The sequence below is a fragment of the Ursus americanus genome, chromosome 7, assembly GCF_024610735.1.
Source record: "Ursus americanus isolate L20-20 chromosome 7, mUrsAme1.1.p, whole genome shotgun sequence".
NCBI lineage: Eukaryota > Metazoa > Chordata > Mammalia > Carnivora > Ursidae > Ursus > Ursus americanus.
Window position 1 is genome coordinate 56318974 of NC_142133.1, and position 24019 is coordinate 56342992.

The following is a 24019-nucleotide window of genomic DNA, read 5'->3' on the forward strand; positions in this document are numbered from 1 at the left end:
AATAGAAATGAATAAATAGTGGCATATTCTTTAAAAAAAAGACTGTACATATAAAGATGATAATTGAAGTTCTAACTCCTTAAGTTAACTTGTGTATATTGTACGTATGTGTGTCTGAGCTGTTCGGTGTGCAAATGTATTTGATTCCAGGTGGGTCAGAACATTCCAGACAGAATGTTCAAAGGGGAAGGAAGCGTAGATCACTTGCCTAGTGGTGACAGATAAATTTCACCTCAGGTGCCATCTCTGAATCCATCTCTGATCAATTAGTAGTGGTTGTTCAGAGGGGGGAGTAGCAGCCCAAGCATGTGTCATGTATTTGCATTCTCTGAAGTAATGCAATTTCCCTTTTCCTGGGGAGACACTGAAGCCACAGGGAAGGTTATAAGGGCCTGAGTGAGGTTATATACCTAGTTAGTGGCCTCTAAGCTGAAATATCTTTGCTAATTTTCAATGATACAGTTTCCATATAGATTTTCTGGTGTAAATAATCTTACTCTGTTAATTAAAAATGACATTAAACATTGTCTGATTTTTGGGGTAGCATGCCTCTACTTATACTGATTTAGTGGTAAGTCATGCTTTTCCTAGGAGCGTGAAAGTACAGAAGGAGAACCCATAGTGGGGTAGTTTTGAATTTATTTCATTAACCATATCTGTCTGCATAGGTGGGATGCTAGCTGAAGAAGGTAGGAGATGAGTAGTGGCTTATACTGACTTTGTATGTCTTTATTGACCTGAGCCATTTATGTAAGGATGCACTTCACTAAAGGAGCTAAATATAAATATTTTACTTCATGATTTAGAAATAGATGACTGTTTTCATTTTGAGTAGTTAGTAAAGTAATAATACAGGGTTGAATGTGAGCTCGTTTCTGTTGGATAAAAACGAAAACTTTAGTATTTAAGTTCTTAACACTAAGAATATTCTGAGGTTTTTATAAAACTTTTCCAAATTATAGGGGAAATTCTGATTTTTAGGTCTCATATTCTTGTGAAGTAGATCGCTTCTTACACAGGCCTGTTTGTTGTTGTTGTTTGGTTTTTTTGAGCTGTCACTTGTATTTTGAAAATAGGTTTTCAAAGTACAGGAGGAAGGAGGTTGTCTTTTGTAAACTCGAGAGGTGAACTAAACACTTTTCTAGAATAAAATTCCCTCATGTGTGTTGAAATTGATCAATTACTATAGTTAAACTTTTACCATGAAATATAAGATATGAGAGGGTCACTAAAACTGCTAATTCTTGAATTCATAATGTAGGAAACATTTTGAACTTACAAGGATATGACTTAAGACATTCACTATGAATGCCATATATGAGGACTACCACAGAAATTCAGGTATTGGTGAACGTAATAATTTGTAAGTAGAATATTTATTACTTGTAAAAGTCATTCTCAAAAAGCTATAATGAAATGATTATAAAAATTTATGTGACAACCATTAGGTCTGTTATGTCAGTATTTTAAAAAAAATCATTATTTCATTTGTGAAAATACGGAGTTATATAAGAGGAGATGAAAATCTATAATGAGAGACAGATGAGGTGGTAAGGGTGGGAGAGAGGATGACTTTTCCCTGTGAAATGTATGTGTATACTCTCAAGCATCTTATACATTTCCCTTTATAATGCTGACTTGGTTGTTCAGAGTGTAGTTCAGGTAAATGTGTTTTTTCTTTTTTGAATTTTTCTTTTTTCCCTGAAGTATAATTTATATACAGGAAAGTGCCCAAATCTTAAGTGTATAGCTTGCTGTAATTTTACATATATGTATATGTACACCCATATTACCATGGCCCAGATGAAGATACAGAACCTCACACCCCATCTTGTTATATCCCTTCCAGTTAATATCTACCCCTCAGTTAATATCTACCCCAAAAGGTAACTGCTGTATTGAACTCTCATACCACAGATTGGTTTTGCCTATTTTTGAACCTTACATGAATGAAGTCATACCATAAAATTTTGTGATTGGATTATTTCTTTAAAGTAGCTATGAAATGTGCCCATGTTTTTGAATGTAGTGGTTGTTCATTATTTTTGTTACTTTGGTATCTGCTGTATGATTATACCATATTTATTTATTCATTTAACTGTCAGTGGATATTTGCTTTGATCTTATAACTTTTAGTAAGCTCATTTTTGTGAATCCCATGCTTCCAAAGTGGATTACTCCTATGATAATAGGAATTATTACAAAAATGCTGATCAAAAATTATCATGTAGAAGTGATTTCAGTTTCAGGAATTGGTTTAGGGAGGTCAAAACTTCATTTAGAATTAAATTATGTATTAATTCTAAAAAAGTATTAAAAATACTTGGGACATATTGAACACTAAGCAAAGGTGAGAGCTGTTAATGAATTCTCCTAGGTAGAGCCTTAATTCTGTACGGAGTTGCTTGCACTTTTATTTCATTCTGTTTTTTAAAAAACTTTATTATGGAGAATTTTTAACACATGTAAACGTAGATAATAGTATAATGAGTGCTCATGTATTTACAGTTATCAACTCAATCTCATTTCATCTATACCCTAACTCATTCCATACCTTACATGTTGTTTTGAAGTATGTCCAGATATATGATTTCATTTGTCAGTATTTCAGTATATATCTCTTTAAAGATAAGGGGCTTTTTGGACATTACAGTAATATTACACATAAAAACAAATAATTCCTTAAGTTAGGTAGTATAAGGGATCAACTTTCCAGTTGACTCAGACATTTTAATTGTTAACAGTTTGAGTCAAGATCGAACCAAATGAGGTCCACATTGTGATTGGTGGCCTTTAAAGTGTTTTTAACTTTTTTAAGGCTTCTTTCCATCTCTTTTTCTTGGCAGTTTATTTGTTGAAGAAATTGGTTGTTGGTCTTACAGAGTTTCCCCGGTCTGGATTTGCTGATTTTTATTCCATTGGGGTAATTTTACATGTTCCTTTGTCCTACGAATGTTAGTTAAAGCTAAGCACTTGATCAGACTCAGGTTCAACTTTTGGCAAGAGTATCTCATAGGTGATGTTTTCTTCCGTGAGGAAGTACAGATTATCTTTTAAGATAACAGTTTTTGAATCATTACCGAATTCTAGGTATTCTGATTACTGAGTATTTATAGGTACTATCTCACTCAGTGTTCGCATTAACCTTATGCAGTAATATTAGTATTTCAGCTTGATAGTTGAGGAAATGAAACTCAAAGGACGTGGCAAGGGTGAGATCCAGACCAGGCAATTTGATTCCAAAGTCTTTATTTTTAAAACCACTATATAAAATGATGTTTGGTCCTTTTCCGTACTTAAACTGAGCTATTCTTTTGTAAATGGTCACTTTTCAATGTTGACTTCAGTAGTTGAGATAGACTGACAGGAGTGCATGCCTCCTAACTTGTTTTGCTGCCCAGAGTTTTAACTCCATTTATAATATAATTGCTAAAGGCATTTTAAGGGAGACTATATATAGTTTTTATTTTTTACTATTTAAAGAGTTGCTCCCCAAATGGCTTCCAGAGATCAGGAGTAAGAACTGTCTTTAAGAATCATATGTGCTGCTACATATAATTTGCCAAAAGGGCAAATATCCCTGAATTGGCCATATGGGATGTTGAACTTGATTTCACCTTTTTTCCCTAAGGCTAACAATGTCTGATATGTGAGACTTGTGGGAAATGTGTGAATGCATGAAGAAAAATTTGGTTTGTTTCATGTTCTTTTCTAAGAAAGAAACATATTGAGGAAGAACAATATTTTTGAAAGTTTCTTCCTAGGGTCATTTTATTATTTTTTTTTGTGATATAACTTACATACAATAAAGTTCATAAACCTTAGTATAGCCAGTGAATTTTTATGTACCTATACTTTTGTAACCACTGCCACTGAGATCAAGAAAGAGAATACTACCAGCATTATAGAAGGCTCTCTCATTTCCCCTGCCAGGTATTACTGTCTTTAACATTGAGAGTCCACCACCATCTTGACTTCCATCACTGTAGATCAGTTTTGTCTACTCTTGAGCTTTATGTAAATGTAATTATAAAGTATGCACTCTTGTGTCTGGTTTCATTCACTCAACATTGAATCTAAGAGATTTCTCTGTGTTATTACATGCATCAGTAATTGTTGTTTGTTATTGCTGAGTGGTATTTCATTGGATGAAGATACCACAATTTATTTACGCCTTCTTTTGATAGACATGGGTTATTTGTAATTTTTGTCTATTATGAATAAAGCTACCATGAACATTCTTGTATAAATCTTGGCAACGTAAGTACTTATTTCTGTTGGGTATACTCCCAGGAGTAGAAATGCTAGGTCCATAATGCCCATGTAACTGTAGTAGGGACTGCCAAAATTTTTTCCAAAGTGGCTTTATCAATTTGTACTTCCACGAGCAATGTAAGAGACGTACATTCTTTATACATCTGATGAACAGTATTTGTAAGTCTTTTTAATTTTAGCTGTTCTGATAGGTATGCATTTTGTAAGTTTTAAACCATCATTGTACTCTGTACAGGTTCATGCTTATAAAACTTGCCACATTTAATGTAGAAATTTAGCTTATTCATTTAATTATTACTCTAACTGAATTAGCTTTTGTGTATTTTCACTTACTACAAGTGAAACACTGTATATAAGTTATGTAATAAGCTACTAAAATTTTAAATTTTATATTGTTACTATTTTTGCCTATGCAAGAAGCCAGCAAAATTTGTTCAGAATTTCAAAAAGGAAAATAAAAATTGGTGGGCTTATTTTTATCCCAGAATATAAGCTAAGGGGTTGGGTATAGAGGTTATGTGAACTGTGGACTACATTTTTTCCATTAGCATGCTGGCCTTTTTTTCCTCCTAGATTTTGATTTCTGGGTTGAAACTAATCTATTCTCTCATATGTGGGTTTAAAATGAGTGTGAGTAATTTCAGTTAGAAAAACTTCACCAAATGTTGCCAAAGCTAGAGGAATCAGAAGCAGATGAGATGGAGGAGTCTACAATATATTGTTCGAAGTCCTTATAGCAGTGTTCTGGGAGAGACTTTCTCAGTTGCATTCCTGAATCTATTCCCTGAAAAATGTTTTGTCATTTGTAGCCTTTGAAAACACCTCTCCAGCTTTAAGCCCCTAATGTATGTACTTCCTGTTGTGTATTATCAAAATTATGGTGTCTACATCATCATATATTTGGACTTGAGAGAACATAAATTATTCGTTCCAACAGATCTTTTTCCATTCTGAAGTCTGTGTTCCTTTTAAGTTAAAGTTACTGTTTCTAAAGTAATTGATTTTATTTAGGTCATTAACTGAAAGATAAATCTTAGGTAATAGACTGTTAATGTAGGTACTGATTACTCAAACACAGCTTTAAGACATTTAGGGGGTTAAACAGTCTTGTATAATTTAAGTTCCTTTTATATTAATATTAACTGTTCTTGGAGAATACTTTTTTAAAGTCATTAACTCCCTGCCTCCTTCCCTCATTCTCCCAGACAATTTAACTTACGAGTTTTAATTCAGCAATGTTTTGTTCTGTTTGAAACATTATTTTCTTACGCATATTTTTAAATAATTAATAGGATGCATTTTCTATAGATACTTTGGGTAATGTTCATAATCCTTTCATCAAAAAGTAAGTTTAGGGGTGCTGGAGTGGCTCAGTCAGTTAAACGGCCAACGCTTGATTTCGGCTGGGGTCATGGTCTCAGGGTCCTGGAATTGAGCCCAGTGTTGGGCTCCTCGCTCAGTGGGCCATCTGCTCGAGGATTTTCTCTTTCTCTTTCTGACCCTCCCACTGCTCATGTTCTCTCTCTCTCTCTCAAATAAATAAAACTTAAAAAAAAAAAAAAAAGGCAAGTTTAGGGGTGCCTGGCTTAGTCAGTAGAGCATGAGAGACTCTTGATCTTGAGGTTGTAAGTTCAAGCCCCATGTTGGATGTAAGAGATTACTTAAAAAGAAAAAAATCTTAAAAAGAAAAAAAAATGTTGAAGCCCTAGGATTTATGACATACTGCACTAGTACATGGATATATAGCAGAACCTCCAGTGGACATTCTTTTTCCTCCTAGATGTCTGTAGTATTATGGGATGGATTTTGTATGAGTGGGAGTCTTTGTTAAGCTTGTATACTAAATGTATTTGATTTTTGGTGTTGCTTTTAACAGCTTTATTGAGATACAATTTACATACCATATAATCCATCCACTTAAACTGCATAGTTTCATGGTTTTAGTCTATTCAGAGTTACACAACTATCAACCACAATCAATTTTAGAACATTTTTATCACCTCAAAATGAGAAAAATCAAAACCCTGTACCCTTTAACTATCTCTTCTCCTTCCCCAACCCCAAACCTCTGGCCCCAAGGAACTATCAATTTGTTTTCTGTCTCTATAGAGTTGCCTCTTCTGGACATACACCTAAATGAAATCATATAATATATAGTCTTTTGGTGACTGGCTTCTTTCACTTAGCATAATGTTTTATTTAAAAAAAATTTTTTTAAACATTTATTTAAGAGAGAGAGCACGAGTGGGGGTTGAGGGGCAGAGGGAGAGGGAGAAGCAGACTCTCCCCTGAGCAGGGAGCCCGATGCTGGGCTGATCCCAGGACCCTGAGATCATGACCTGAGCTGAAGGCAGATGCTTAACCAACTAAACCACCCAGGTACCCCTAGCATAATGTTTTAAAGGTTCATTTATGTTCCAGCATTATCAGTGCTTCAGTGTATAGATATACCACATTTTATTTATCTATTTTATCAGTTAATGGACATTTGCGTTGTTTCCACCTTTTGGCTTATGAATAATGCTATAATTATATGAATATATATTAATATATAATATTTCACTAATTATAATACATTGGTATATAATAATGAATAATAATGGAATTAGGTAAAGGTCTAGCTTCTTTTGTATATGCCTATCCAGTTGTCCTAGCACCATTTGTTGGAAAGGCTATTCCTTCTCCATTGAGTGATCTTGGCACTTTTTTTGTTGAAAATTAGTTGATCATAGATATGGATTTATTTCTGGACTCTCAATTTTATTTCATTGGTCTGTATTGTCTATTCTTAATGCCAGGACCAGACTATCTTGATTTCTGTTGCTCTTTAGTAAGTTTTCAAATCAAGAAGTGAGAGTCCTCTTACTTTTTTCTTTTTTTAAGATTGTCTATTTAAAAAAAATAAAAGTAATAAGATGATCTATCCTAGGTCCTTTGCGATTCCATGTGAATTTTAGACTTAGCCTGTCATTTTCTATGGGAGGTTAGTTGGAATTCTGTTGGTAATTGGGTTGACTATGAAAGATCAGCCTGAGGAGTATTGCCATCTTAGTATAAAGTGATCCAATTCATGAACATAGGATGTTTTCCCATTTATTTATTTACTTGCTTTTAAAATGTTTTTCCTTTTATTTAGATCTTCTTTAATTTCTTTCAGAAATGTTTTATGGTTTGCAGAGTATGTTTTCTTTTTGTTAAATTTATTCCTCTTTTTAATGCTATTATGTATGGAATTGTTTTAATTTCATTTTCAGATCGTTCATTGTAAGCTTACAGAAATACAATTGATTTTTGTATATTGATCTTGTATCCTGCAACCTTGCTCAGTTCCTTCATTAGTTCCAGTAGTTTTTTAGTGTACTCTTCAGAGTTTTCAGTGTACCAGATCATGTCATCTGTAAGAAGAGATAGTTTTACTTTTTCCCTTCCAGTCTAAGTACCTCTTACCTCTTTTTCTTGGAGTACAAGTGGTAAGAGTGGATATCCTTATTGTTTTTTTAATCTTTAAGGAGGAAGCATTGAGGTTCTCACCATTATCTATGATTTTAGCTGAAGGATTTTTTTGCACTTTTTTTTTTTTTAAACCAAGCTTGGGAAGTTTCTGTTCCTAGTCTGTTGGGAGGTTTTGTTTTGTTTTTTAATCATGGATGGATGTTGGATTTTGTCAAGTGCTTTTTCTGTGTATCTATTAATATGATCATGTGATTTTTCTTAGCTTGTTGATATTATGTTATTCATTTTTTGAATATTGAGTCATTTCTTGCATCCCTGGAATAAATCCCATTTAGCTGTGGGGTATAATATTTTAATATACATTGTTGGATTTCATTTGTTAACATTTTGTTGAATGTTTTTGCATCTATGTTCATGAGATATATGGGTCCATAGCTTTCCTTTCTTTTAATGTCTCCAGAACTTTTTCACCTTCCCAAACCAAAACTGTACCCATGCAACTCCCATTTTTCCTCTCCCCCTCAGCACCTGGTAACCACCATTCTCCTCTGTCTCCATGGGTTTAACTACTCTAGATACTTGATATAAGTAGAATCATAATGGTATTGTTATTTTGTGGCTGGCTTATTTCATTTGGTATAATGTCTTCAGAGTCAAGGACATCTTTTTTAACTAGATTTTTTATTTTAATTCTTGTTGAGTGTGGATCTAAGTTGATAGAGTTGTCCTTTGTCTTAGCTTGTGACTTGGGTCAGTCATAATGTTATCTATTTGTCTAGCCCCAAAAGAGAGGAGTTGGACATGGGGTTAAGAAAGATGTTAGACAATTAAAAACTGTTTTAAGACTCTAATGTTTCTTAATTTGTTCTAAGACTCACAGGGTATTCTTATATATTCAAATGAAAACACTAAGCGATGCTTGGTGGTCAGAATGTGTATATTATTCTGTCCACGATTTGGGTGTTGATTGTTTATAACCTACCTCCTAAATTAGGTAGATTTACAAGATTAAGATTTTCATCCATGGTGCTTTTGTGGGGAATGTCTCTCAACTAAGAAGGATCTCCTCTTTTATTGTAGTGTTACTTGAATCTTAATTTCATCCTTTTGTCATTTTTCCTCACAGCTATGATGTTATGGCCTTTATCCTTCCGGCCTGCCCATTGGGGTCTGTAGGCCCGCAAGCAGGAAGTTGTGTGTATTCTGACACACACAGACCTGGCTGGACCACCAGCTCTGTGTTTAAAGTTTTCCTGGCTATATTTTCACTTTGTTGCTAGGGAATGCTATCTTTCCTATGGTGAAATAAGAATTTGTTTCTTATTATTTAGAGTAAGTAGGGGTTCTTTATTGTTGATAATTATATTACATTGGTAAGTCTTTTTGGCAAGGGCTTATGTATATTTACTGTAGTATTTGATATTTCAAGTTTGGGTGTTTTCAGATTACCTTTTACCATTAAGATTCATTCTAAAAGATCTTCTCTTTTTATTTTACTGGAGGACTAAGATTATTTTTGGAATTTTGAGTTTTAAGGCTTTTTTTTTTTTGGTCTCCACAGTAGTAAATGGTACCAGTTCACTGTTTTTCAAGTTCTTAGATTTGTTTTTAGTAACTTATGACATTAGTTTTCAGTGAGGCTGCTTCTAGAATTCACTAGAATGCTCCTGGAGGGCAGGAATGTTTGTTCTTATGCACTGCTATAGCCCTAGAACCTGGAACAGTAGCTGGCACATGGTAGGGATTCAGTGACTGCTTGCTGAGTGAATGTATAAATGTATTTTATGGAAGTTACCAGTATTCTTTATGATACAGTGATAGACTTCTTAACTTTAAGTTTTACCTGTCATCCTTTTTTGTCTTTTAAAAGATTGATTTATTTTAGAAAGAATGTGCACCAGTGGGGGGAGGGGCAGAGGAAGAGAATCTTAAGCAGGCTCCCTGCTGAGTGTGGAGCCTGGCTTGGGGCTGGATCTTTGACCCATGAGATAAGACCTGAGCAGAAACCAAGAGTCGGAAGCCCAACTGACTCTTTCATCCTTTTACTGACTAATCAGTTTAGTGGTTTTTAAACATTTTCATTACAGGGTAAACTAACAAAAGATGATATATAGTCAATAGATTGTTTTTTTTTTTTTTATGAGCCTCCCCCCCCCTTTAAAAAGACATCAATTCCTTTTAAAGTTTTTGAGAGAGTAAAATTAACAAACACGTTAGCCTGTGATTTTGGTCATATCTACTTTTTAAAAATTATTTTTACTGTCTTGTCTGTGTAATTGTTTTTAGGAATAATAAAAGGGACATATTTCTTCCATATCTCTTACCCATGCTCAAAAGGAAACACATTAAAGCTTAGTAATTAAAATTTTTTATGTGTTCATTTATTGAACAAATATTTTGAGTGCCTGTTACAAGCCAGGCATTATTCTGTGTCCTGGGAATACTGTTCTGTGTTTTGAGGGGGAAAAAAAAACAGGCAAAACTTCCTTCCTTGTGGAATTTACATTCTCATAGAGGAGATAGAGAAATAAGACAAATAAGTAATATGTAGAATAAAAATCGATTTCTCTAAGAGGGTGGATTCTTCTAAGTTATTCGTATAGGTTGGACCTTTTAAAAGTAATCAATTTGTTAAGTACTTTGGCATTGTTAGTGGAATGAGAAGCCAAGACACTTTGGTAGGAGCAATTTGGTAAACAGAGGTGGAATTTATAGCTTGTGCTCTCAAGACTTAACACAGGAAATACAGTTCAAAGCTGTTAAAGATAACCACCTGTAGTGTCAACAGTATTTTTTAGGAGTTCAGAAAAGTTGGAGTTTCTTGAGTGCTGGCTCAGTCCAGGCAAAAAACAGGTGAAACAAAGATAGCATATAGATATGCTAAACAACATATATATTTGGAATAGTGACCTTCCTGTAGAAACAGGAAGAGAGAAAGTGTGTGTGGTGTGTTAGGGGGACTATAGGGTATATCAGGATCAGAGGTAGGAAGAGTAAATTGAAGCTGGGTTGTATGCAGCAGATCTCTAGATGGTTCTATAGGTAAATGGGGAACCACAGATGACTTTTTTTTTTTTTTTAAGATTTTTATTTATTTGAGAGAGAGAGAGAGAGAGTGGGGGGTGGAGGGGCAGAGGGAGAGAATCTTCAAGCAGACTCCCTGCTGAGCACGGAGCCTGACTCAGGGCTAGATCTCACCACCCCCACGAGATGGTGACCTGAGCTGAAACCAAGAGTCAGGCGCTTAACTGACTGAGCCACCTAGGCGTTCCTGCAGATGACTTTTTAGGACAGTAGCATGATTCCATTTCTTGTTGAGAAAATTAAGTGACTATGGGAGGATGGGTTGGAGAGTATAGCACGGAGGTGCAGGAAGACCTATTTAGAGCATCCAAAATATAGTCCCGGGGCAAGACCACCACTGTGCTTGTTTAGGGGGTACCATTATTCCTCTAATCACTGTGAAGGGTCCCTCCTGAAGCACAAGTCCTTAGTATATAGTGTGAATGGCGTTGTGCTATGAGGCAGCTTTGTCACCAATAGAGAGATGAGGGGCCCTTAAGTTGAAGATACTGAAAGTTGAAGAAGAATCCAAGAGAATTTTGTAATTGATAAGATTGGTAACCTATTGGGGATGGGAGTTTTGTGAAATAATAATCATTATATATGGTTTGAAGTTTAAGGCTGATCTTCACATTCAGTGATGGTTGGACAACACTTTTTCCACCTTAAATCTGCTTTTTATAAATTGCTTCATCCCTCATTGAGCCTACCTTAAACATCTTTACTCCTGATGTGAGCTTTGTTTTCTGTTTTGGACTGTGTACCTACGCTTGTTAGAAGTATTTCTGAAACAAAGGAATTTTTCCTATGGGATACTTTGAGTAAAGGCTATGTGGGCTAAAGTATAGGGGTCTTGATAATCTGTCAAACTTACTCATTTATTATGTTCCAGAATTAATTTTCCTGATACATTATCTTATGGTATATTAACTTCTGTATTATTTGAGTATTTATTTATAACCATTTAGCCCGTGGTTTTAGTTAGAACATTTTATTATGGAAAGTTTTAAACATACCCAAAGATAGAGTAGTATAATGAACCCCAATGTATGTATCAACATTTTGTTGTTCTTGTTTCATCTTAAACCTCCCTGCCCTTTTATTTTTTTCTGGAATATTTTAAAGCAAATACCAGGCATAGTTTTTCACAATAAATACTTGAGTATTTAGCAGATAAGAACTCTGTTATTGTTAGTATTACCCACCATACTGTTATCACACCAAACAATCATTTTTACTGTGATTTAGTACCACCTAGTAAAATACCCTGTCTGGGTTCAGATTTCCCTTTTGGTTTTGAAAAAGGCTTTTTTTTTTTTTTTTTTTTTTTTTTTTTAACCAATTGGATTGTTTGAATCAGGTTCCAAGCAAGTGTTGTGGTTATTTTTAAACTTGTTATTTTTCAAAGAGAAAATTAAGGCAGTGTGAAAACATTTTAGTATAAGCTATTCTAAGAGAGCAGTGCTTTTCTGACAGCCATTCTTTCTGGAACTTAGTTTTGCTTATCTGTGTGAGGAGATGTCACAATAGCTGGTATCTATATTTTATGATTTTTTTTTTTAAGATTTTATTTATTTGACACAGAGAGACAGCCAGCTAGAGAGGGAACACAAGCAGGGGGAGTGGAAGAGGAAGAAGCAGGCTCCCAGCAGAGCAGGGAACCCGATGCAGGGCTCGATCCCAGGACCCTGGGATCATGCCCTGAGTTGAAGGCAGACGCTTAATGACTGAGCCACCCAGGCGCCCCAGCATTTTATGATTTTTAAACATAGGAAATCTTCAAAATGGGAAAAGTGGGGATGGCCTCACTTATCTAGAAGCCTAAAGAGTGAAAATGTGAAGTTTGAGAAGGTTCGGTTTATAAGAGACCACAACTCTTAAGACAAAGCACCTCAGCTAGAACTTGGGATTGCTTCTGTAACTGCTTGTGTAATGTTACAGTGTATTTTATTTTGCTGGACTTAACTGCCTCATCTGTAAAATAAGGAATGGGTGATTCTTACATTTCTTATTAGTTCTTGATTTTTTGTGTTTTATTTTACATTTATGCTTGACTTTAACAGGATTCCCAAAGTTGGATTGGTGGAAACAATGAACCATTGACTGGCTTTACATGGCGAGGTGGTTGCGAAAGAGAAACTACAGGCATACAAGTTTGGAATGAAGTATTTGTGATCGACAGACCTAATGGAACGAAAGTAAAATTCTGTTTATACTTTCTTACTGTTTTTTTTTCTTCCATATTCTTTTTTGAGCTATTTCCTGCTGTTAAAGATCAACACAACACAGAACTATTAATGTCTGATAACTTTAACATAACATACATGGATTATTATGTCAAAATGTGTGAGATATTTGGCTTAAAGTACTTTTTTTGACTTAATTACTGATTTTGACATTTATCATTTTAAATTGGTTTTAATAGTCACTGTTGGTGAATATTTTACTTAGTATTTTAAACTTTTAAATTCCTAGGTAGCTGTGCTGCTAATGGATACCCAGGGTGCCTTTGATAGCCAGTCAACTATCAAAGACTGTGCAACGGTGTTCGCTCTGAGCACCATGACTAGCTCTGTCCAGGTGAGACACAAAATGCTGTGGTATGATCAGTTCAGATAATCCTAATACCTTTGCTCATTCTTAAAATGCTTTTTGAAAACATATGAAAGCAGGGGAAGGGGGAGGAAGAGAGGGAAGCCAACTGAACCATAAAAGACTCAACTATGGAGAACAAACTGAGGGTTGCTGGAGGGGAGGAGAGTGGGAAGGGGCTAAATGGGTGATGGGGATTAAGGAGGGCACTTGTTTTGTTGACACTGGGTGTTATATGTAAGTGATGAATCACTAAATTCTATTCCTGAAATCAATATTACACTATATGTTAACTAACTAGAATTTAAATAAAAATTTGAAAAAGAAAAAAAAATGATCCATATTGAAAAAAATGTCTTTTGATTAAAGAAAAAAGGATTAAAATTAGAATTATTTACATTTCTTACTGGTCGTTTACATTTCCATGCTTTTCTGGTTCACAATGTGAAATTTCATGCTTTGGTTAGCTAGGAAGTAATAAATCAATAGCCAGTCCCTTTGGTTTTTCATCATAGCACCTATACTTTTGTTTTTAAGATTTGTTCATTTGTTTGAAAGAAAGCATGTGAAAGAGGGGAGGGCGGAAGGAGAGACAGAATCTCAAGCAGACTTTGCGCTGAGCACAGAGCTCGACATGGGGCTTGATCTCAGAACCCCGAGATCATGACCCGAGCTGAAGTCAAGAGTTGGAAGCTTAACCCTCTGAACCACCCAAGCACCCCTATGCTTTTTTTTTTTTTTTCAAGGAAAAGATATTGCATGTTATCTTTAACGGAATTCAGTCATATGGTTCCCAGATATATTAAGGTATAGACTATGTCTTTTATGTTTTGGCTAAACCAATAAAGAAAAAAAACCCCAAGTAATTAAACTTAGTTTTCTACTTGATATGTATGACAACTAGTACTTGATTATTTGAACTAATGGTGGTAGAGGCGGAAGAATTAATTCATATTTAACTTAGGAAATGTATGTGCTGTTTGTTTCCATAATACACTAAGGACCTACAGGAACTGTTGAGTAAAATCCCTTCTGTTTTTCACTTAACTCTGTCATCTAATTGTGTTTGCTGTTGTATCAGGTTCTAGTCTCTTCAAGCTAGTCCATCTCTTTTCCGAATAATTTAGGCTGATGGACTGAATTAAACCACCACATGTCATTTTGTATCTCTTTCCTTTTTTTTCCTGAGATCATCTGTGGTTGATGCTTCTCTGGCTGAAGAATTTATTGAGTGTGGTGGTTAGCCGTAGCTGGTGATGAAGTACCCAGAAGTGTATCTGCAAACAGTAGAAGTCTGTGCTCCTCCTGAGATGATGTTTCCTAGTGATAGTAGGTCATAGGTGATACTGGCCCAGCGCTTGGAATTTTTGTACTGCTTTCTGGTAATATCTGAAACATATGTCCAGTCTCTATAAGTTCCATTTCCTTCCTTCCTCAATTTGAAGTATCTAGCTGTCAGAATGGAAAGGAATTTTGGATACTATTGTGAGATGAAAAAGGAGTACTTTTCAACTTGGCTTCTGTTTTTTGTAGGGCTGGGGGAGCTCTGGTACTACCAGTTAAGTGATGCTTTTGGGAACCCTTACAGTATCTTTTCTGCATTTTGTTCTGCCTTTTTTTCTCTGATCTTGCAAGGTGGCAGCAGTGCCGTTCCCTTGAGGCAAGCAGAAGCCAGTCGTCGTGCACTTCAGATTAGCTGGCTTGTGGTTTGCCTTAAATTATAATGAGGGAATTCTCTGTCCTGAAATTTGTACCTTGGTGTTCTCTTGTTTATTTATTCAACTTTATGATAGTATAGGAGGCCTGGTTTTGGACAACCACTCAAAGCCACTCCACTACTTTCTTAATCTGTCAAATGAGGATTTTACCCATCTTGCATGTGATTGTTGTGTAGAGACAGAAATAAGATCTAAATGAGATAGATAATGCGTAAGGAAATACTTTGTATGCTATAAATAATGAAGGTGAAAGTTATTTTCATTATTTTTTTCTTCATCTTTGAGGCTGCATTTCTCTTCGTACATTATCTGGTTGATAGATCAATGACAGATCCTCTTGTCATTTATTCTGACAACAAATAATTGTTGAGCATCTATTAAGGAAAATGCAATATGCTTAAGTACTGATGATCGAAGATAAACATTTCTCTTTGCCATGTGCAACCTGGCCCTGACAATGAAAGTATCTCAACCTGTTTTCTAAAAGCTAAGGCCCCTATGAGTAAGAATAGGTTGGTCATGCTTTCAAATTTTAAGTTTAGCTCTAGCATAATCACCTCAGTCATTAATTACTTTTTAAGTACCATGTTTGGAAATAGTCAGCTGAGAATGGCATTTTAGGTTTGCTGTCCTGTTTTGGCTGTTTATATTCTTGACCTCCAAGTGATTCAGCTAGATTAGCACTTATTTGCCATTGGAACAAATTGTTCTATCTTTGGAGTAACCCTATTTTCTTAGACATAAGTTATTTCTCAGCGGAGTTGACATCTGCAGACACCCGCTTTTCTCCTCTGGCAGCCTATGTCACTTTTTAACCTGACTCGGAAGGATTGGATCTCTTTTGCAATACTAGTCTTTTCTCCAGTTTCCCTTCCTTGACAGCACGTAGACCTTCAGCTCTGGGCTCTGTGCCCTGGAAAGCCTCCTGAATAACATTCTAGAAAGGGCAAGAGTGCCACCTACTGTTATTCTTTTTCAGCTGTCGTAGGCTGGTAAAAATTTTCATTTAATTTAAGTTATTAAGACAGATGATTCACTTGAAGTAAAAAAAAAAAGCCGTGTAGACTCGATGGTAGTCAAGGCACCACCAAATAATTATAAATTATCTCTGTCTGTCCTATCTGTCTATCTCTCCATCCATCCATCCACCAATCCAGACACACACATTGTGATTATACCGGGGGGTGGGGGGTGTATATATCTTTGCAGAACTACGCCCCTCACGTTCATTGACTTAGAAAAATAATTGTGGTAACAATCTTCACTCTGTTAATAAAAAATGATCATGTCATAACATTAAAGAAACTTTGAGAAGGAGGAAAAAAAGCTTATCACATAATATACTTTTTAAAAATGTCTGCCACTCTCTAGACCCCTTATGTATGTACTCATGATTTTTACATAATTTACCGCCGCTGCTTGCCCCTTAACATTTTATCCCATTAAGAAAAAAGAGAAAATCTTTTCTTGTTAAGCTGATGACTAAGTGATTCATTTGTGCTGACAGATAATCTTCATTTCTACAAGTAAAGTTATACACAGGTAGGTATTAAAAAAATGAATAAAAACACAATTTTGTTTTAACAGGTATATAATCTGTCTCAGAATATTCAAGAAGATGATCTTCAACACTTGCAAGTATGTATTTCTCAAAGAATGTGTGCCAAAGAATGGAAACTATAATTCATACTTAATTGTGACTTTCCATCTAGAAGCTTATTATAGTGTAAGAAAATTCAGTATTATATGGTTTTAAACTGATATATAACTTCTTAACTAGAAGAAATTTTAAGGTATACCCAGTCTGTTAGAAAATTAAATGCTTGATTTTCAAATGATTTTAAAGGCTCTGCTGTCTATCTGGTCTGACATAGAACAGCTTTACAGATGTCTTCTTTCAATCTCTTTTGGGGGCATTATTTTAAATAACTTGCTTTAATAGTTATTTACAGAGTATGGCAGACTTGCAATGGAAGAAATCTACCAGAAACCATTTCAGGTAAATAAGTATTTTAATAATTTTTAAAAACTTACGTATAAAAAGCTATCAAGCCACCTTATCTTTTAAGTCTGAAGATAAGAGGATGTTACAACAAACTCATTTTTAGCAACAGATTCAGTGGAATTGAAACTAATGTCATTACCTACCTTATCAGTTGTAGGCTAACAGTGGGAAATAGAACAAATGAATATAGTTAGATTGTTAATACTTAGATTGAGAGGTTAATGTTTCTCTTAATTAGATGTTATTTAATTCCTAAACTTGAGACAGTCATGTAAATTTCTTTTATACATGGGAAACTATTACGAAATCTTACAGGGATTTTGTGTGTGTGTGGTATATTACAAGTTGAGGTTAGTCCTGTTATTCTTTATTTGGTTTCATACAGAAAAGTTTCACAATTTATTTTATCTCTCCCCTCCTCCCACCCCCTCAATCCCCATATGTTTTTTATTCCTTTTAAATGCCAGGTACAGAATATTAAGTCAGAAATAAACCTGGGTGGAGTTATGTGAGAAGCATATGCTCTGCTTGCTTCTGTGGAGTCCTGTTGTGACAGAGATTTAAATAAAAAAAAGCAAAGCTAATTTCAGATAGTTTCTTTTTTGAAGTAAGTGTAATTTATAAGTTGACATTAGTACTATTTAGTCAGATGTGTTATAGTAGGTGAGAGTGACTCCACCCTGTTTGCTCATCAGTATGTGAAGTCCTTTCTGTGTGACAGCGTTGCTGGTGATTCTTAGTGTTGGTGGGTTTACATGGATCCTGCCTCAGTCTTAGGTGGCTCACGTGGTCACTTTTATGAGATACCCGGCAGGTTATGGCTTTATTTTGTATATATGGCTGAAATACACTCTGTTTGGCCTATATCAGTTTTTCTGAACTAGGATAATTTTGTCACCCAGGGGACATTTGCCAGTGTCCAGAGACATTTTTGGTTGTTACAGTTTTGGAGGGAGGTTAATGCTGCTGGCATATGCATAGAGGCCAGAAATGCTGTTCACCATCTAGCCACGCACAACTAAAAATTGTCTGGTACAAAATCCCAATAAGGCTGAGATTGAGAAACCTAAGCATATATGAACAAAAAAGTCAATGAAGAGAATCAGTTGGTCTAGAATTAGTTGGTCTTTCAGTTATACAACCTTGACTTAAAATTATGATCTATATGCCCTGATATGCCTTTTGCTAATTTTTTTTTTTTTAAGACCCTGTATTATTGCCTGTGGTGACTCTTTCTTCACATACCATGAAGTTCTCAAATGGAAGCAATTGCTTGGTGTAGGGGCTAGGAGTGTTGTAGGCTTGGGTAGGCCCTTGCTAGAACTATGAGTAGTTATTAACCATTTGGTTACTATAACTTTTGATAAGGATTGTTTAGGGGAGTGCATGATGGTTAAATTGTTAAAAGTAGTGATTTTTTTGTAAAACTTTGTAAGAAATGATTTCTGCTCTTTTTTGTCTGTAGACATTAATGTTTTTGATTCGGGATTGGAGTTATCCATATGAACATTCATATGGTTTGGAAGGTGGAAAACAGTTCCTTGAAAAGAGATTGCAGGTAAGCCCCCATTTCCTTGTGAGGGGAGCATAAGCACCAAGCCAGATGAAGGAGCAGGCTGTCTGGACGACTGCTTAGACTTCCAGTCTCTCAGTGTCGCCCCTATAAATTGCATATCCCAAGTTAGCCCAGGTGGCTCCATATAGAATTGATGAAAAGTAAATTGGTTGTACTTCTGCCAAAGAGGCCAGTGCCCTTGAATAGAAATTAAGGAATAAGTATTTCTCTTTAGAACCAACTGTTAATCAATATTCAAAGGATAAAAGTTGGAAGGAGGCTAACTTTTTTGATCTACTTGCATGTGTGTCTCTTTCTGACCAAGCTGAGCTTCCGAACATTTGGGACAGGCTGGATAATAGAACGTGCATCCATTGAACAGAATACATTGAACTGCCTCCTAGGGTGACAGCGTATAGAGCTAGAAGAGGGATCTTAAACATCATCTAACTCAGCTTTCTTTTTTAAATATGTAATGTAACCGAACCCAGAAAAGTGACTTGCCTTTGGTCTCTTAACTAATTGTTGATAACTGGGACTAGAACCCAAATTTCCAGATTCCTGGCCCCTGCAACATGTTACACTAAAGTATTCCTAGAAAATAACCTCACCGACATGATCCTTTGCTCCTAAACGTACCCTCCCATGGAAGTACTTGGAGAAACCCTCCAGTCAGATATACCCATCTACTCACATGCACAAAAATTACATGAAAATCCCTTAATTCATAAGTCGTAGAGTGCTCTCTTTTGGTTAATAAAATTTTGTTTGCCTATAGTATGATGCATGTAGTTTTTAAACCACATTCAAAAACTTGGGGTATAATATAATTTTCATATTACTAAAATAAGATTAAAACCAATTCCTCATTCTTGGATATTTGAAAGGCATTTCCACACCCTGTTGTCAGATAATTTCAGTCATCAGAGTGTTCTCTGGTTTGTTCAGAAGAAAGGAACAGAAAGCATATCAGGCATACTAACTAACCTCAGAATTATGTACTTCATGGACAAGGTTTTTATCTTACTAAAGTGAAAGTGCTCAAGTCATAAGTGTGCAGCTTGATGAATTTATACAAATGAACATAGCCATGTAATAGCACCCAGAAGTACCCAGCCTTCATCCATTACCTCCCAAGCCCTCCACTACTCTCCTGATCTCTTAACAGGCTTTGTGTGTACTTTTTATGAAAGGAATCACATACAACATGCATTCTTTTGTGTCTAGCTTCTTGCTCTCTGTTATGTTTCTGAGATATTGTTGCACGTAGTTTAGTTCATTTATTCTCGTTGCTATACAGTATTCCATTGTATGAATAGACAACAGTTTCTTCATTCTATTCTTGATGGAGATTTAGGTAGTTTCCAGGTTTTGTTGATTATAAATGGTGCATGTTTTTTTTAAATGGTGTTTGAGAAGAGTCTTTGAGAGAGTATGTGAGTTATACTGGGATAAGTAGTTACTAAAAAAACTAAGTTTAAGATATTCTTCCAGAAAATACATAGCAGTCTCTCTTCCCAAAACACTGGTAACTAGCATAAATCATAAATAATCATTTGGGGTAAGTACTGACATCCCAACAAGTTTCAAAGGTCCTTTGGACTGCACTGGAGCTTTTTCTGTTTAGCTGTTATTTTGCTCAGGGGCTGACCTTTTTATTTGTAGGCAAATTAATAGTTTGTTTTTCTCTTTGCTGTTAAAAGTATTTGAAAGGCAAATTCTTAATTTGTTTACTGGTTTGTAAACCACAACCACTACTTGTTAGTCTCATGTTGGATATTACAATTAATTATCATTTGTATTTTTTCATTGGCTGGCAGCTAACATGGGAAAAATATCTTTTCTAGTTTTAAGACAAAGTGGGGTCTTACCAAAGTGGTCAGAAATGGGTCTTTAGTAAAATTGTGTGTTGTCAGAAAACACCCATCTGGAGTAGCATCTGAGTTAAGTGTGCACACTTGTGAGTATGTGTGTATGTTTTCTTTAAAACTTTGTTTTCCTGGCTGCACCTTCACCCTGTCTCCTTCTACCCTCAGGTAAAACAAAATCAACATGAAGAGCTACAGAATGTAAGGAAGCACATTCACAATTGTTTCTCAAATCTTGGTTGCTTCCTTTTGCCACATCCTGGTCTTAAAGTTGCAACTAATCCTAGTTTTGATGGGAGATTGAAAGGTGGGAATTCCCATTCTTGTTAAAATCAGAACTTATTTTTAGAGGCTGAGAGTTTAAAAAAAAATACATGGTTCCTTCAATTTTCTGTCTTATACTGGAAGACATTTTGATGCATTGTTAATGAGGTGATTTTAATGCTCTCTGTGGTCTGTCTGGCTTTCCATTGGTTTGTCCCAGACATCTAGTGTATGGATTAGCATATTTTATAATGTGGTCTATTGCTCGGCACTGTGTCCTGAAAATTACGAAGGCTGAGAACATTTCAGTATTTCATCTGTTTGCAGTCTGTAAAATGTGTTTACCAATATATCGTACTCATGCAATCAGATTTCAGTTCTGTTTTAGGGATAATGATAATTTTTTGAGAATGTTTTAGGATTTGAGTGTGATGGCAAAAGGCTGGAGGAATAATGAAAGTTTTATAGTACAGCTGGAAAAACAAAATCTAAAATTTAGTACAATTTCATGAAATGTTTGCCTTTTGCAAAGGATATGGAATTTATTTTGGTCGTCCACAATTTATTTATTATTGGAGCTGGAAGAATTATTGGGGCATGAGGGAAATGGAGTAGCAGAGTAGGGGAAGAGTGTTATTTTTTCCTAGGAGATAACGATGTGTTTGGGTGAGTTTTTTTAAATGAATCTACTTAAGTAATAGACACTGTATACATTGTTGTTCCATGAAACAGAATTTTATGAACTCTTACCAATGGGGACTCCTTTAATCTTTCTTTTTTTGACTAACATGTTGGCTTTTATCTCGTGTCCACCAGATATTGATGAAGACTTTAAACGAGAGCTTCGAAATCTGGTTCCATTGCTGCTTGCCCCTGAGAATTTGGTAGAAAAAGAGATAAGTGGATCTAAAGTCACTTGTAGAGATCTTGTAGAATACTTTAAGGTAGGAAAACTCCCACATTAAATGATTTTGTCTCAAATACGGCTGACTTAAAACTCAAATATATGTTTATTTTAAAGCAAAAATGAAATTTATAGTTTATTTTTCTGCTTTGAATTCGCTATATCAATTTTTAAGGATATTTAAAATTATAGCAGACAACTTGTATCTCTTAGACAGTGATTTTACTTGTTTACGGAATTATCCTACTTTTTTCTCCAGCTCTGATAGAGAGAAGACCATTCGCCATGTAATTGTATTATCACGCTATCATTTGTGAATCGTGATAGATATTGGGAGTGCAATTCTGCATCTTGAGTTCTCATAAAAGCCTTCTCTCCGAGTTCTTGAGGACTTGATAAGAGCAGCTGAAAGTACAAAACTAGTTTCTGAGTTCAAGTAAATTATTCATAGATTTTTTTTTTCTCTCTGCTCTTCTCTAGTCATCATCATAGCTTGCTTGCCAGAGCAAGACCCATTGTCTTTGAGTTCTTATTCATAGTAGTTACAGAGAGATGGAAGGAAAATTACAGTTAAGAGTGTATTTTTGGTCATTTATTGGACAGTTGATGGTCACTTTCATACTATTTTTGTTAATGAATTAATTTAGAGGCAGTAAAAAGTTGAGATGAACAATTCCTATATGAACTTATTAAAAACTTTCATCTTTCCTTCTTACTCGTAAAGCATAAATTAGGTAATTTTTTTTCTTAAACTGAAATCTAATTTAACTTGGTCAAAGTGAAATACTAAGTAAAATTGTTTTAACATTTAAAACAATGGCAGGAGGGGAGAATTATGGATTTCTTTTCATAAGGTAGATGGCATTGTATATATAATTTTTAAATATGAGATAACTTTTATGTAAGTTAGAATTATATTTAGAAACATTTCTCTAGGATATTTAGCAAGGTTTTTTTTGCAACATGTGTTTTTAATAATATTGAGAATAAGGTTAACTTTGTGGAAATGCGAGTGTATTATTTTTAAGCCTTCATTTTCCTCTTATTTATTTTTTTCAATTTATTTTTTTATTTAAGATTTTTTTTCCTAGACTTTCCTTTTTAAAGTATGAATTATTTTTATATTTAATGGTTTTTCTTCTGTAGAGCCAAATCGTTAAACCTGCCAATATAATGTCTTTTGTATTTTTAGGCTTATATTAAAATTTATCAAGGAGAGGAACTTCCACATCCAAAGTCCATGCTTCAGGTAGAGTGTGTCGTACATATATTTACTTACGGAGAAAAGTCTTTGGTTTAGAGATAAATGTTGGAAATGGGATCATGCTTCTTTGCATGCAAATAAATTTCAAATATTTAAGACAATACACATCTTGGGTACTGAAGTTTTTATATGATTGCAGACCTTGCACACACATAGGCCATCAGAAATGAGTTTTCAGTACCTTCTCTTCAGTTGCTGGAAAAGTGTAGAAAAATTTCTTTTGCAGGAGATGGCTTAATATGGGCCTGTCTAAACCAAATCTCTTGTTCTCTGAGTCTTTTTTTTTTTTTTAAAGATTTTATTTATTTATTTGACACAGAGAGAGACAGCCAGCCAGAGAGGGGACACAAGCAGGGGGAGTGGGAGAGGAAGAAGCAGGCTCCCAGTGGAGGAGCCTGATGTGGGGCTCGATCCCAGGACTCTGGGATCACGCCCTGAGCTGAAGGCAGATGCTTAACGACTGAGCCACCCAGGTGCCCCTGTTCTCTGAGTCTTTGACAATGAATGTTTGAAATAAGGCTTTTTTTGCTCTTGATATTAATGATTTAGAGCTGCTTCTAGTGCATATAAGGTTGTTTCCGTTTTTTAGTTTTTTGTTTTTCTCTTTTTTTAAAAAGGCATTCTTTTGGCGGCGCCTGGGTGGCTCAGTCAGTTAAGCTTCTGCCTTCGGCTCAGGTCATGATCCTGGGGTCCTGGGATGGACCCCATGTGGGCTCCCTGCTTAGTGGGGAGCCTGCTTCTCCTCTCCCTCTGCTGCTCCCCGTGCTTGTTCTCTCTCCTTTCCTTCTTCCTCCCCCTCTCTCTCCCTCTCTCTGTCAAATAAATAAATAAAATCTTAAAAAAAAAAAAAAAAAGGTGTTCTTTTGGGACAATGTTATTTTAACCTGTTTTTTTTTTAAAAAGGTAAAACAGCTTAATTTAGGAAATCAAGAATAATTAATGTTACATTCATGTCAGTCTCTTCTTAGTAAATTTTATATCATTGTGTTAATATTGTTAATTTTTCACTCAAATTTATGTTTAATTTTTTTCAGATACATATCTAGTTCATATTTTTA

General features: G+C 35.1%; 1 protein-coding gene across 4 annotated transcripts in view; it reads left to right on the plus strand.

Moving 5' to 3' along the window:
* ATL2 (atlastin GTPase 2) overlaps nt 1–24019 on the plus strand; it is a 54161-nt gene that overhangs the window by 24351 nt on the left and 5791 nt on the right. For all 4 annotated transcript variants that reach the window (XM_045809048.2, XM_045809046.2, XM_045809047.2 and 1 more), the window contains 8 exons: nt 12855–12989; nt 13267–13371; nt 16689–16739; nt 17044–17100; nt 18572–18664; nt 20698–20836; nt 21610–21737; nt 22890–22946. In XM_045809048.2, the coding sequence (XP_045665004.1) occupies nt 12855–12989; nt 13267–13371; nt 16689–16739; nt 17044–17100; nt 18572–18664; nt 20698–20836; nt 21610–21737; nt 22890–22946 (765 nt within the window). The remainder of the gene's footprint in view (nt 1–12854; nt 12990–13266; nt 13372–16688; nt 16740–17043; nt 17101–18571; nt 18665–20697; nt 20837–21609; nt 21738–22889; nt 22947–24019) is intronic.